The sequence below is a fragment of the Pithys albifrons genome, chromosome 3 (assembly GCF_047495875.1).
Source record: "Pithys albifrons albifrons isolate INPA30051 chromosome 3, PitAlb_v1, whole genome shotgun sequence".
In the NCBI taxonomy this organism is placed as follows: domain Eukaryota; kingdom Metazoa; phylum Chordata; class Aves; order Passeriformes; family Thamnophilidae; genus Pithys; species Pithys albifrons.
This window is the reverse complement of record NC_092460.1, coordinates 36,016,654-36,029,444: the sequence shown is the minus strand read 5'-3', so window position 1 is coordinate 36,029,444 and position 12,791 is coordinate 36,016,654. Positions and strand designations below refer to the sequence as shown.

The 12,791-nt window shown below is 40.6% G+C and overlaps 1 protein-coding gene across 1 annotated transcript; it reads right to left on the bottom strand.

Annotated features, from left to right (window-relative positions):
- Positions 1-3,763: 3,763 nt before the first annotated feature.
- RERGL (RERG like) lies at positions 3,764-12,583 on the bottom strand. The gene is made up of 5 exons (XM_071549781.1): positions 12,486-12,583; positions 12,328-12,384; positions 9,399-9,472; positions 7,431-7,579; positions 3,764-6,318 (listed from the first exon to the last, which is right to left on the bottom strand). Exons 1-5 carry the CDS (start codon positions 12,535-12,537, stop codon positions 6,036-6,038), a joined length of 615 nt encoding a protein of 204 aa, XP_071405882.1. The 5' UTR covers positions 12,538-12,583; the 3' UTR covers positions 3,764-6,035.
- Positions 12,584-12,791: the final 208 nt, after the last annotated feature.

Genomic DNA, 12,791 nt, shown 5'->3' with positions numbered 1-12,791 from the left:
TTGGATTTCAGGGTGTTTTGTGAAGTTCAGCAGGGATCAAATATAATCCAGCACCCTGATCCATCATATGAAATAAATTTAGTATTAAATGACCCAGTGGTCATCTCAAGTTCGATGTTAATTATCTAACCATAGGGACTCGGTTAACTTTGTAAAGTAGGACAGATGGGCTATGTAGTGCTGAAGATGAAGGACAAAATAGCAGGCAAAGAGCCCCAAGGCGTCCTATTTGGAACATGATTCATCTCTACCTAACTTTAGAGATCCCCAACTCTAATTACCTTTATAATTGCTGGAGAATTTAATATCTTTTGGAGAGTGATTCCTCTACATTATTTGAGGCATCACCTTGATGAAGTAAATTGTTTGATAGACAGGTATCTGACTGAAATGGCAACCTAGAACCTAGGTGAACCCACCCCAATACAATAATGGAGTTTTAGCAATAAGAGACTTTGCTTATTTAAAAGTTGAAATAATGCATCTGTACTTCAGCTTGCAGATAAGAAACACTCACTCTTGCCTAACTCTGCCTTAGCTCCCTGCCATGTCTCTTGGTCATGCTCGAGGGATAATACCTTCAGGAAACTGCAAAAAGACAAGGTGGAGGTCAGACCTCTTATCAGACCAACAGGTGTAGCTGGGAACATGATAGAAGCTTTTGAGCCCTTCTTGAAGACATTAATATGCATGGACAGTATGTTAACAGGAAACCTTTCAGTGCCTTAGATAAGATAGTTGAGCTTTCTTTCAGTGAAACAGCTGAGCTCAGAAGTGTCAGTCGTGAGAAAAACCTTAGCAACACTTGCAGTTTTATTAATAAGGACACTGTCAAATGAAGCCTATGAGATGTGATATTGTTAAACTCAGAATAATCGATAGCAGAACTTTATAGTAGTGAAAGGCAGGAGGGGTTTCACCTGTACCTTGTGATCAGCGCTCTTGGATTTATTACTATGGATGTTTCAAGCCGAGAAGGAAAAAGGCTTCGCTGCTCACGGAGGGATGAAGTGTGAGTAAAACGCCACGAGAGGGAGACGTTGGAAGCAGGAAAGCTGACGAGTTTTTCAGCCATGTGCTGCGGGTTACTTTTAAAAGGCAGTCGCCAAAAGATTGTTAAACTTTTAGGGGCTCACATAATCTTTAAAATAAAATTTACTCTGGGAGGGAACTCGCCTGAAAAGCTAGAAATCTCTTTTGGAAAAAAAAAAACAACACAAAAACCGAACATAGCCCACCACAACCAAATATCCGTGTGAAGCCTATTTTAAAAGTTGTCTGTTAAAAGCAAAATCTTCACTAGGTACCACAATGCCTGACATTTTAAAGCTAGATGTTTTAATTTTTGCTTCCTTTATAGTTATTTTAAGTAGTAAAATCCACTATGTAATTTAGATATGATGCCATTCTGCTGCTGGATATGAACAGGGTGCACAAGGGGACAGAAGTGCTTACTCAGACCACTTGGCTGAAGCCCCATGGTAACAACTCTGATGACTTGTCTTGCTTGTGGTACATATTTCTCTGTACTGTTAGACACCTCCCTGGAAAAGCTGTGGATGTTTTACAGAGTTCAGCAGTAATTAAGTGCGTATCTGAACTCCTAGGCAGTCTTTAAAAATGAATGTAGCAGTAAATGGTTCAAGTCATGTCAAATACATAAGGCGAAACGTGGATATTAATTATATAACCAGAAGGACTCAATTTACTTTGTAAAGCAATTAAAAGAAGACAGAAACTTACAGTCTGTTTCTGGAAAAGAGTAATGTCTGTTTAAAAATAACTTTTTACCCAGAATAGTCTGCCTGTGTCACATAATATCAATTGTGGGAGGAAAAAAAAACAAACCAGCACAAGAGAAGACTTTGGGATTGGCATTTACAGCACTGGTTCTTTATGGAAAAATCAAACACAGGTTTTAAAAAAATACAAGTTGACAGTTAGGTGCCCAAGTGCACTTTTAGGCATGTAAACAAAGGCTTTGCTTTTTCACACTGGCTGACCAGCATATGAAAATTTAGCTTCCCCTTGTTTTTATTCCCCATAGGCAGGTTAATAAGGCTATGAAGATGCCTGTGTTCCTGTGAACAGAAGGTGGAGGGTTCCTTTCTTAATATACAGTTTAATATTGGTGTGGATTATTCTAGTAGTTTGGTAACCTATTTCTTTTTTTTTCTTTTTTCCTTTTTTTTATGAATTTCTTGCTTCAGTGTGGATAGGCAAGGATTATTTTCCAGCTTATTAATCAGTACTATTCTATCCATAATCAAAGTATGAAAATTTCATTAACCTAAAGCACCTGCTCCAACAGGCATCCTGATGGAAAACTAACATATTCTTGGATACTTAACTGCACTTTAGTTCTGCTGTGAGTGGTTCTCATGTTCCTCTTCTTTATAGTGGACCCTCTGAAAATACCAGAGTGATTCGGGTCTGACTGTCAGTGAAAGCACCAGAACTATTCAATTCAACAGCAACAACTTCCATCCCTCTCTCTGCCTCAGAGATGGACAGAATGCCAGGATCAGACATCTTCAAATATCTGCTGGTGCTCCCTCTTCAAAGCAGTGTAGTCAGATAGAAAGGAAAGCAACAACACAGTCGCCAAATGACTCACAAGGTCTTTGCACTTCAATGTTCTCCCTTCCATCACTTCAGAATTCAGCTTCTAGCAATGGGCTAAAAAAACTACAGTAGTTACTTTTATCTTCAGTATCAAAACTTCAGATCCACCTTTTTCTTTGTTATTCTGAGTTAAATAGATTTCTTATTTAAATAGAAAGAAACAGATTGGTTGATCGGTCTACTCAGTACTGAACTTAACTATTCCTTTTTTCTAGAGTATCATGTATTAAGTTTTTCTGTGACGTTTCCCCCTCTGCCCTGTTGTGAATGTGACTACAGTGGGATTTAAAAAAAGTTTAATGCATGCAGACCTGACAGCAGAAAAGGAGCTGAGGTGGTGATAGTCTTGATTGTTTATTTCAAAACTATAGTGAGAAATCGCTTCAAAAACGCCTGAAATCTCTCTGAAAGACAGCATTTGGGAGCCAGGGGCTATTACCTTCATACTTCAGTAGAATCTCCTTGCTTTAATGTCACTGTTTCTGAAGTAAAATCAAGCTGAAGACAAGGAGAAAGAACATCAATTCTGAGTGCCTTTCTCAGGCAAAATTTTACTGGAACTAAAAAGTTCACACAAGCAAGGACTCCCTGGCATGACAGCAGGAAACTTTTAACTCTTGTATGACAATTTCAAAATCTTTTGGTGAGAAAGGCTGGGGCTGTATGCTGAAGCAATATGTGGCAACACAAATAGCTCCATTTCCACATTCTTCAATGAGTTTGATATGCTCTGGGTGATGTCACTGTCAGGGGTGAGCATCACATACATCATTTACTGTGTTATGCAAGCAGGGTTCTTGCTGATTTCTTGTTTGCAATGTGGCTGCACCAGTTAACATATTGCCTTCACTCTTAAAACTCCAAGAGCACTTACCTATATATGTATAGTTATATATTTATATATGTATTTATCAGTCTTTAATTGATGTTAAGTATTTTCTAAAGGCCTTCACTTTTAAAAAAATATTAATAAAATACATTTAGAATGGGAGAATGTGTCTCTGCTTTAAAATTCTGCACTCTTGCTCACTTGCACTTACCAGGAATAAAAGACTAGTGACAACCTGACCATAAGAACATCAAATTACATATATAGTGGATGTTTTAGTACGCTTAAATCTAAATGCATCCTGTAGCTGTTTCAGCTGGTTTTCAAGTGAGGACATGGGCCAGAAGACAGCTACTCTCTGTTCCAAGACTTAGCCCACCTAGGCAAAAAGGGAGACTGTGGGGTATATTACATGCTCTCACCTGTCTGGACTTCCACATTCCCAAAAATATGAGCAAAACTCATTAGCTTCTCTGTAGCTGTCTTGACTAATTTTTAAAGGATAAAGAATTGTTTTAAAAGGTTCTTTACTCTTCACTGCATAAAGGTACCTGAAGACTTCTTCACTGTGTTCAGAAAAGAAAGCCAGAGATGCACTGTTGTGCCAAGTGTCTGATTCCCAGATTTATTTTCTCTAATTTGAATTCCGGATCTGCATGGTGCTTCAGTTTTACAGAAGTCAAAAGCTTTATACAACAGAAAAGGGAGGAGGGAAAAGCGCATTAATACATCCATCTTATATCCAGCTTATTTAATATCAGAGCAGTAGATACAAACAAGAGTTCCTGAATCTGGCAATGCCAGACTTGCAACAGCCTATTAGTTGTTCTGGAATCCGATGAGTGCTAGAAAGCTGAAGGGTCTGCATGACTAGTCTTCAAGTTCAGTTTCACAGATACTGACAATACAGTTAAATGTTCTGCTCCTGATATGGCAGAGCAGCAGCTGCATGAAAACAAAGCAACCCTGTGTCGGCCAACTGAGAACTATGTTCCAATATTTGTAGTTTTATAATAAGTAAAATAAACAGTATCTTTTCCTTAGAAAAAGGATGTGATCTTTGGTCAAAAATTATTCAAATGTGCTTCAGTGTTATTTTACACTTCTAACGCTAAGATTATATAATTTTTAATGTTATCTTATGGGGGTGAACACTCCAAAATTAATCTTACTAGTTTCAATGCAGGTAAAATTTCAGAACAGAGGTAGGGTTCAACTTAGCAACTTGCAAAGACTGAATCCTAGCTGTCCCCTGGAATGGGTAGGAGGCAGTAATTAATCTACAGATCACTTCTCTTCCCTCTCATGATTTTTGTAACAGCACAGCACTTTCAAACACACTGGGATAAGCCCCTATTTAGTTCTCTACAGTAAGAGCTCTGAATGTCAACTGACAAAATATTTGGACCCATCTGATGTTTAATATCCATGTTTGAAAAGTGTAGCTAATATATTACCTAGTGCTTAGTGGCATTTTAATACCACAGTGATGACTAGTTGTAAAGACACTGGCCCTCAGGGAAAGCACAAGTCTCACCAGCAGGCTGACCTTTAAATCCAGGCAGACATCCTAAAGAACTCGTGCTCTTTACCAGTCCATGTGCTTTCCAAGCTTCAGCTCCCATCTAAAACTGAACAGCCACATCCACCTTACAGGTAATGAAACTTTGTTACAGCTCACAAAAACTGTTCTGTGAAAGGGATCAGCCCTGGCCTTACGCTGGCCCTAGCTGTAAAACTATTTTACTAAACAACAACCTTGCCAAAACAGTCAATGCTCACTGACTAACATTTCACTAACATTTCAGTTCCCACACTTCCCAACCTTCTCTACTTTCTTTCATCACTCATAGAAAAAAAAAAGACACTGAAACAAAAGACAATACTGCTTTATATATCTGCTTCCTTACTTCTGGTGCCTCTGCAAGGCAGCTTTGCAGGTAAAAAACATTTATGAATTTGGTGTGTAAGCATTTAATTCATATGAATTTCAGCAGGTGTTAGGCACACAAGGATCTGAGCCATCCTTCCTTGAGTTAAATGCAAATACATTATCACATGAAGCCTCACTATTTTCCTTTTCTTGCACAAACCCCCCCTAACTATTTCTCAGAATTCTTAAGTAAGATTTTGATCAGCCAGGCTGAGTTTATTGGAAATTATGTGGCACTTAAGGACATGATTTAGTGGTGAACTTGGCAGTGTCAGGTTAATGGTTGGACTGGATCTTAAGGGTCTTTTCTGACATAAGTGACTCTGTGAAATAACTATACTTCAGATGCACCTGGAAGCTCTACCCAAGACCATATTGGTGTTGAATAAATACAGAATCAAAGTCTCCTCTGGAGCAGCTTACAGTTTAAGTGGCACAGCCCTAAACACAGTAAATCTGGAGTAGAATTTGAAATAGGTTGTCAGGTCTTCTATGTCAAGACCATCCACTTGACCGTGCTACCTTCCACCTTTGGTTTCTACTGTCTTACTCCTCCAGATACCAACCTTTGGAGGAAATTCACTGAATCCCAAGAGCTGGCTCTGCTCCATTATTTCAGCTTGTTCCTACTTCAAGACTAACCACCTTTTACACAGATTTTCTTCTCTTTCCAAACACATTGTTGATTAATTTGGCCATTGACTTTGATCCACTTGGTCGTCTCTTTTCCTTCACTTTGAAGTTTGAAGTGATATTCCTCAGGACTTTTGTGAACATCGCCACAACTTCCTGATAATGTTCTGCTGCAGACAGTTCACAGAATTGGCACTTGTTATCTATTGCCAGCTTCTGTCCTTCATCCCAGCCAACTTCTCTCATGTGGCATAAATCCTGTTTATTACCAACCAAAAATACTGATGACTCGACCACTCTGAAATCAAAAAGGTTTCAATTAAAGATATGTCACAATACTCTGCTGTATGCTGTGCTATATTCAGTGCATATGAAAAGTGTGAATGTTCACAATAGGCATTGCAAAAAAAACCCCAAAAGAATTAACCAGCCCCCTAACCCTGCCAGACACTTCTGTTTTCCCTTTTGCCCTAGCCAAATGTCAAATGATTTTCCAGACAAACTATTCTGTATCACTAGGTTTTCATTTTTGTTTGTCTACTCAATGTGTTTTTAATCCACTGCTGTTTCCATACTCTGTACTGCTGCGTATGTTGTCAACACCTGGACTTCACAAGGAAGCAAGCTGATCGTTATCTCCATTTGTAGGTAACATAATAGAGTCCAAGAGATACGTCACTGACACTGATGTAACTCGTAAGAAAACACAGGAACCCTAATTTCAAGCTTCTGCTAAAATTACTCCTTTCAAAGAAGTCCTAATTGAGAAAGCTCAGCAGTAAGATAGAGAGAAAAGCATTCTGGGTTTTTTTGTCCACTCCTGATACAAGAAAGGGATTTCATTCTCATTTATTTAGAAAGCACCTCAGCTGACAGAAGCAGAAATACACACCACCCCATGTACTCAAGAGTTGCAGTTGTGGTTGTTCTTTTTGAAAGTAGTTTGTTTCTTCCCATATGGTTATCCACATGCACAAATAATATTGAGGTCACCGGTAAAGGCAATTTAGGAGACATTCATGGTATTAGATTTATATATTGTGGGAAATGGTTTCTTCAACTCCTACATTGGTACCTTTCCATTGGTAATCGAGTGGGAGAGTAAAAGCACAGACTGACAGTGTGAGCTTTATACTCATGCAAATCACAGCACATGGATGTACGACAATAATTTAAATAGCAGTTCTGTAAGAAAGAAGAACAAAAATCTTGATGTACTTGGCTTAGGATACAGTGAAATAGATTGCAATTTGCCACACATTTTACCTTCCGGTACACCTTGTTGTTGGCATTGTGTTATGTCACTGGGATGCTGCTGCATTTTAATTGCTTACTAGGACGCCTAAAGCTCACAGAAATGTTCTCAAGCTATTTTATGTTTGCTGAAGGGAAAAAAATTATGCCACTTACTTTTTACAAACTCCTATGTGAGACTCTCGGATCCTGTACAACAATGCTTTTGCAAATGCAAATGATGCTCTGTCACTGATGTCATAAACAATGATAAAACCATCAGCCCAGTGGAGCTCGTCTGTGAGGGAGAGTTTTCCTCGCTGCGGCTGAAAGAAGTTCAAATTCACATGCAAAAAGAATGTTACTGTTGTCACTTCAGAGCATTTTCTTTGTCACTGTGAATGTGAGAATGCTGTACCTTTTATTACAAAAGATATTTAATAGGTCTAGGTACTGGCATTGAATTTAGGTGAATACTGTTCCAAAAGCCTAATATATAAGCATCACTAAAGATGGCACTTTGGATCACCCACAAATTCATTATGAAACATTTATGCTTTGTTGAAGAAGTGAAATTGCATAACCCATACAGCCATTGCTTATGCTCAATATTCTGTAGAATTCAGTGTAAAAGAAACACGCAGGAGCCATCAATGTTCATGAATTTTCTGTTTATAGCTCTGGTTTGCATGTTCCTAATATTCTGACTGAAACACTACCCAGAGAATAAATTTCTAGAGGGAGCTAGAAAAAAATCTCCTATCAATCCACAGTTGAGTTTAAAAAAAAATTAGTGATGAAAGTCACTCTAGTGACAATGGGGTTAGACCAACTGGGTCCTCTCACCCCAAGAAAATGTGGCACTTCTGATTTCCGGAAAGCAACAACTGCAAACTGTCCTATTAAGCAAAGGAATGTAATTTCAAAACTATTTTAAATTAGCTTATCCCTCTATATGATTTGGCAGCAGCTAGCAAGACCATGTGACCCAAAATAGATGAAATACTGGAAGCTGATCAGGAAAGAAATAAAAATAAAAAATTGACTTTTGCTGAGTGGAAAACCCATATTGAGTAGTAAACTGAAGACTGTTAAAGTCAGTCCCTCACTAGTTTAGTCCTTTACTACTTGCAATGTATATTTTCCACTGACATCCCAAATCCAGCACTAGGGCAGCACTGTAGCACTATTAACATCTGGACTGGGAAGACTGTAACTGACCATGAGGGATGGTAACTGAAAGGTGGCAGTGAAAAGAGATCCATGAGAAAGAAAAGATGGAACAAATTTCCAGAACTGTCTGGAGACTTCAGCATCTTTAATACAACAGTTTTTTTTAATGCTGTGGGGATATTTGCAGGATATTTAGAGGCAAGAAAGGTGGCTTGTGTGTGTGCCACAGGTGTTTCTTGGATGAAGGGACACTAAGCTTTGTAGAATAGGAATCCAGCTACTAAGGGAAAACTTCAGAGAGCAGGAAGACTTCAGGAAGCAGAAATAAAAATGGCAACTCCTCCTTCCCCAGCCTGGTCTCCTCCTGAGACCTACTTTTCTTCCCCAGCTCCCATGGGATACAGAACCTCCAAAACCCATCTAGTCTTATCAGAGAAAAGCAATACTACCTCTACCTCCTACCCACTCCTGTGCAGGTACTAAAGAAGTTGAGAAAAAAGCAGCCAACAGTTAGTTAGGCTTGTTCCTAAGCAAAAATTTGTAAAGACAGATCAGAAAGTGCTAGCAAGAGTAGTAACAATGTCTACTTTGACTATTTCTGCAGACATTTAAAAAACTGCTTGCTTTATAAACTAAATTTAATCCATTTAGGATATTTGAGAAACCTCCATGTAATCCAGTACCTTATCTCTGTATTATGTAAGGCAAATAGGTAAAATTATTTCTGTTAGCAATATGCCAAAATACAAAAGCATTTACCAATAACCTAAGGAATGAAGGGCTTCTTCCATGAAATTGGAAAGTACTCAGAAGGTCTCAGCCACAGCGACTATAAAATTTCAGTCTTTAAAGAAAAACAGCAAGTACAAATTCTAACAGCAGACAAAAAGTTAGTAACCCCTCGACCCTTTTTATCATATACAGATAGAATGAAGAACAGTCTTTCTTTGCCCTCCTTCCAACAATTCTTACCTGTGAGCAAGGGTCATAAATTTCCAGGTGTATCTGCCTCCCATCCAGGCACAAGTGTTTAGTGTAGATGCATTCTAAAAGATACACAGTATCAAAAAAAAAAAAAAAAAGAAATCAGTGTTAATGACTAGGGATGACAGTAAAAAGAAAAGGCAGCAATGGTGAAATTTGATAATACAGAGTATTATCAGAAATTTGATAACATGAGTACTATTTGGTTTGGTTGGCTTTTCAAGGGACTTTTGGGTTTTGTCTGTGATTTGAGGTTTTTGCAGTTGAGGGGAGGGGGTTGGATTTGTTGGGGTTTTCAGAGTTATAGGGGGTTTTTTTTGTTTGATGGTTTGGTTTTTTTCCTTTTGTTGGTGGGCATTTTTTGTAGTGTTGTTGACTGGTTGTTTGTTTTGGTTTTGTTTGTTTGTTTTTAACACACACTGGAAACAGACTTATTTTGTTTCACAAAACTGTAATGGTTTGACCCATGGCTTCCTCAGTAACCACTGTATCTAAGGAAGTTACAAGTATTCCACAGGTGTCTTCACTTAGCAGGGTGGGGGAGTGGTTTGGTTGCTGTTTTCCCTGTCCTTGGCTGAGGAGCTGGAGGGAGGTGGTTGAAGTCTGGTCCCTCTGGTCCCTGGTGGTTCTCCTGTCCTGGGTGAGATTGTTTCATTCTTGTTCCCTTTCCTTGAGGTTTTTAATTGTGTTTGCTTTGATTCATTCAGTTTCTTTAGGTTGGGTTGGCGTCTTCCGTATTTTCTGGCTAATCAATCCCCTTTTCTCCCTTCCCCTCTCCCCTGGAGGGTGGGATACTAGGTATTGTGTATACAGTGTGGTTTGTAAATGTTAGTAAATATAATTTATTCTTTTTATTCAGTTCAGTTTCTTTAGAGCGCGTGTCTTTTCTGTTTGTTTTTTTTCCCTTTCCTTTGCTGGGAAGGTTCTGGGAGGGGAAAGGGGGGCCAGTCCAGGGTTGGCAACAGCTGGGCCAAACCTGCGACAAAAACCAACCCTTTAGGCAGACCAATATCATTTCACTGTGGGGCTCCCATCACAGTTTTGGTGCAATGAATACTTCCAGACATTAGTTTTCCTCTTCCAATATGGAGACAAAAGGGATACACAATGCTCAGAAACAGATAAATGTTGAATATCGCTCAGCTTGATACCAAGAGTTCTCATACTAGGCAGTATTAGATCCAGAGTATTACAGGATCATGTCTTTAGGATGTAGTCCAAAAATATGTCTCAAGTGTAGTTCTAAGATTTAGGACTCTCCACCAATACTAGAACATTGCAGACAGACCATCACTATTATTTTAATGAGCAGGCTGTCCTAAGCAAGTGTATCCAGTTTGTGTTCAGGGCACTAGTTGTCAACAGGCTTTCTGCAGTATAATTTGTCAGTTTCTGAACTACAGAGACAAGAACTGATATTTGCACTACAGAAAATCCACTTTAAACTGTGTAATGAGGGATAGGTCTATAATTTCTGGAACTCAGCATCTTCAGCTCAGGACCCTGCTCATCTTAAGCATTCTCTATGCACATTATTAAGAGTCCATCTGATGATGATCTATCAGTCCCAACCATCTCAGAGTATAAAATTTGCAGCCCTGTGGTTGTTTCTATAATTAAACAAAATTTTTAAGTAATGTTTTGGCTCCACTGACAGTAGTATGATCTTTACCACTCCTATTCCCACTTCCCTCTCCCTTCCTCCACTCTAGAAACAGTTCTAAACTTATCTTCCAACAAACATTTGTTAAAAAATGAAAATGCTCTGGGGGTTTAACAAGCCTTTTCTGAGACCTTACTGGAGGCTCAGAACAAGGAAACCTGTTCTTAGTTGTAAGCTGCTTGGAACACACATGGAGCACAGAGAGCACTACACAAATTCCATGTGACAGCGCAGACCTAGATCAGCCAGCTGGGACTCAAATTGTCTTTTCAGTCTATGTTTGTATAGTAACAAGTATTGGTAGAGCATGTACATACACCTTTAAATCTCCCTTCAGAATATAGTAATTTGAATATATTCAATGCAATTCAGTTTAATACTTCTAGTTTTTGTTTTATTTATGGATCACTGGAAGCTACACTGATCCCTATGAAAAAAAAAAAGGCGTTTGTGCAAAGACTCCTTTACTTCATCAGGGAAAGTGAGATAGGTGGCAATTTCTGTGCCTTGTTAAGTTTTGGGACTTCTCATGCCCATCAGCTGGGGTGGCAGCAGACTTCCAAAGTTGTTTGTGTATCAGTTAAACAGTATTTCTACCCGAGATGTGAAAGTTCGTGTCCTGCTTTGCCAACTTCCAAAGACCTTAGAAGTGTGTTAAAGATCAGCGTATCAGTTCTGGCATGACTGTGACCTTCTGTCCTCCGTACAGCCAGGCTTTCCACAAAGCAATCCAACCAGCGCATTCCTGCTCCACTGGGGGCTTCGCTTTATGCTTTGATTCCCCACCAGTGCCCGACAACAATTTGTTCCACTCCTTTGGAGCCAAGGAGCACATATTCAATAGAACAGGTATTGGGGGTGGGCATTTTGGTGGGGGTTTTTCCCTTGTCTGTTTCTTTGCTCTTGCTTCATCTCCTCTCGGACTGAGCTGACTACAACACACCCTCGCAGCCCGGTTATCTTCCCTTCCCCAGCCGCTCCACGCTGCTCTGCGGTTCGGGGCGATCCCTGCACAGACACCCGCTTGGCCTTTTCCCTTTCTCACAGCTTAGTTCGCCCTCCTCAGAGCTCACGCTTAACCAGGTCCTCTCGCCGATAACCGAGAGGAAACTTCCATCTCCCGAGAAGTTCTGCGAAACCGCACTTTTACCCAAATTCCCCACCAAATAAGTGCTCGAAGTGTCCCCGAGTGGAGCCCCCAAGGTCACCCACCCTTCTCTCCATCCCTCCCTCGCTCCATCCCGCGGCGCTCACCGGCACTGGACGCGTATTCCCCGATGAACCGCCGGGTCAGGAACCGCACGGCCAACGCTAAAGGATGGAAGCAGACGCAGGTTTAGCCAGGTCGCGCCGCCCTCTCCACCAAACCCGAGGTACAGCCAAGGCCGAGGGCTCCCTGGGTTCCCCCTTACCCGACTTGCCGGCTCCGCTACCGCCCAGCACGGCCACCTTCACCTCAGCCATCCCGCCGCCACACCGCGACCCGCCGCCTCCGCTGCTTTAAAGCGCCTGCGGCGACACCGCCCAGCATCCCGCCCAGCATCCGCCCAGCATCTCGCCCAGCATCCCACCTCCCCCCGGCTCCCCCGCCCCGCCGGAGACTCGGGAGCAATAGCTCTCTGCGGGGGTTAGGTGGGTTTCAGCTTCTTCGAGAAGGGCCTTCCTCCTCCTTCTCCTCCTCTTCCTCCTCGTCCCCTCAAGTCCCTCCGGTTCGCCTC

What these genes read in the sequence shown, in the direction of transcription:
- RERGL (XM_071549781.1), bottom strand. Translation starts at nt 12,537, where the DNA reads ATGGCTGAGGTGAAGGTGGCCGTGCTGGGCGGTAGCGGAGCCGGCAAG. An exon ending in TTTATGACCCTTGCTCACAG is followed by an intron (nt 7,580 to 9,398) that starts GTAAGAATTGTT and finishes AACTTCTTTCAG; the next exon opens with CCGCAGCGAGGAAAACTCTC. An exon ending in CACATAGGAGTTTGTAAAAA is followed by an intron (nt 6,319 to 7,430) that starts GTAAGTGGCATA and finishes TTTTGATTTCAG; the next exon opens with AGTGGTCGAGTCATCAGTAT.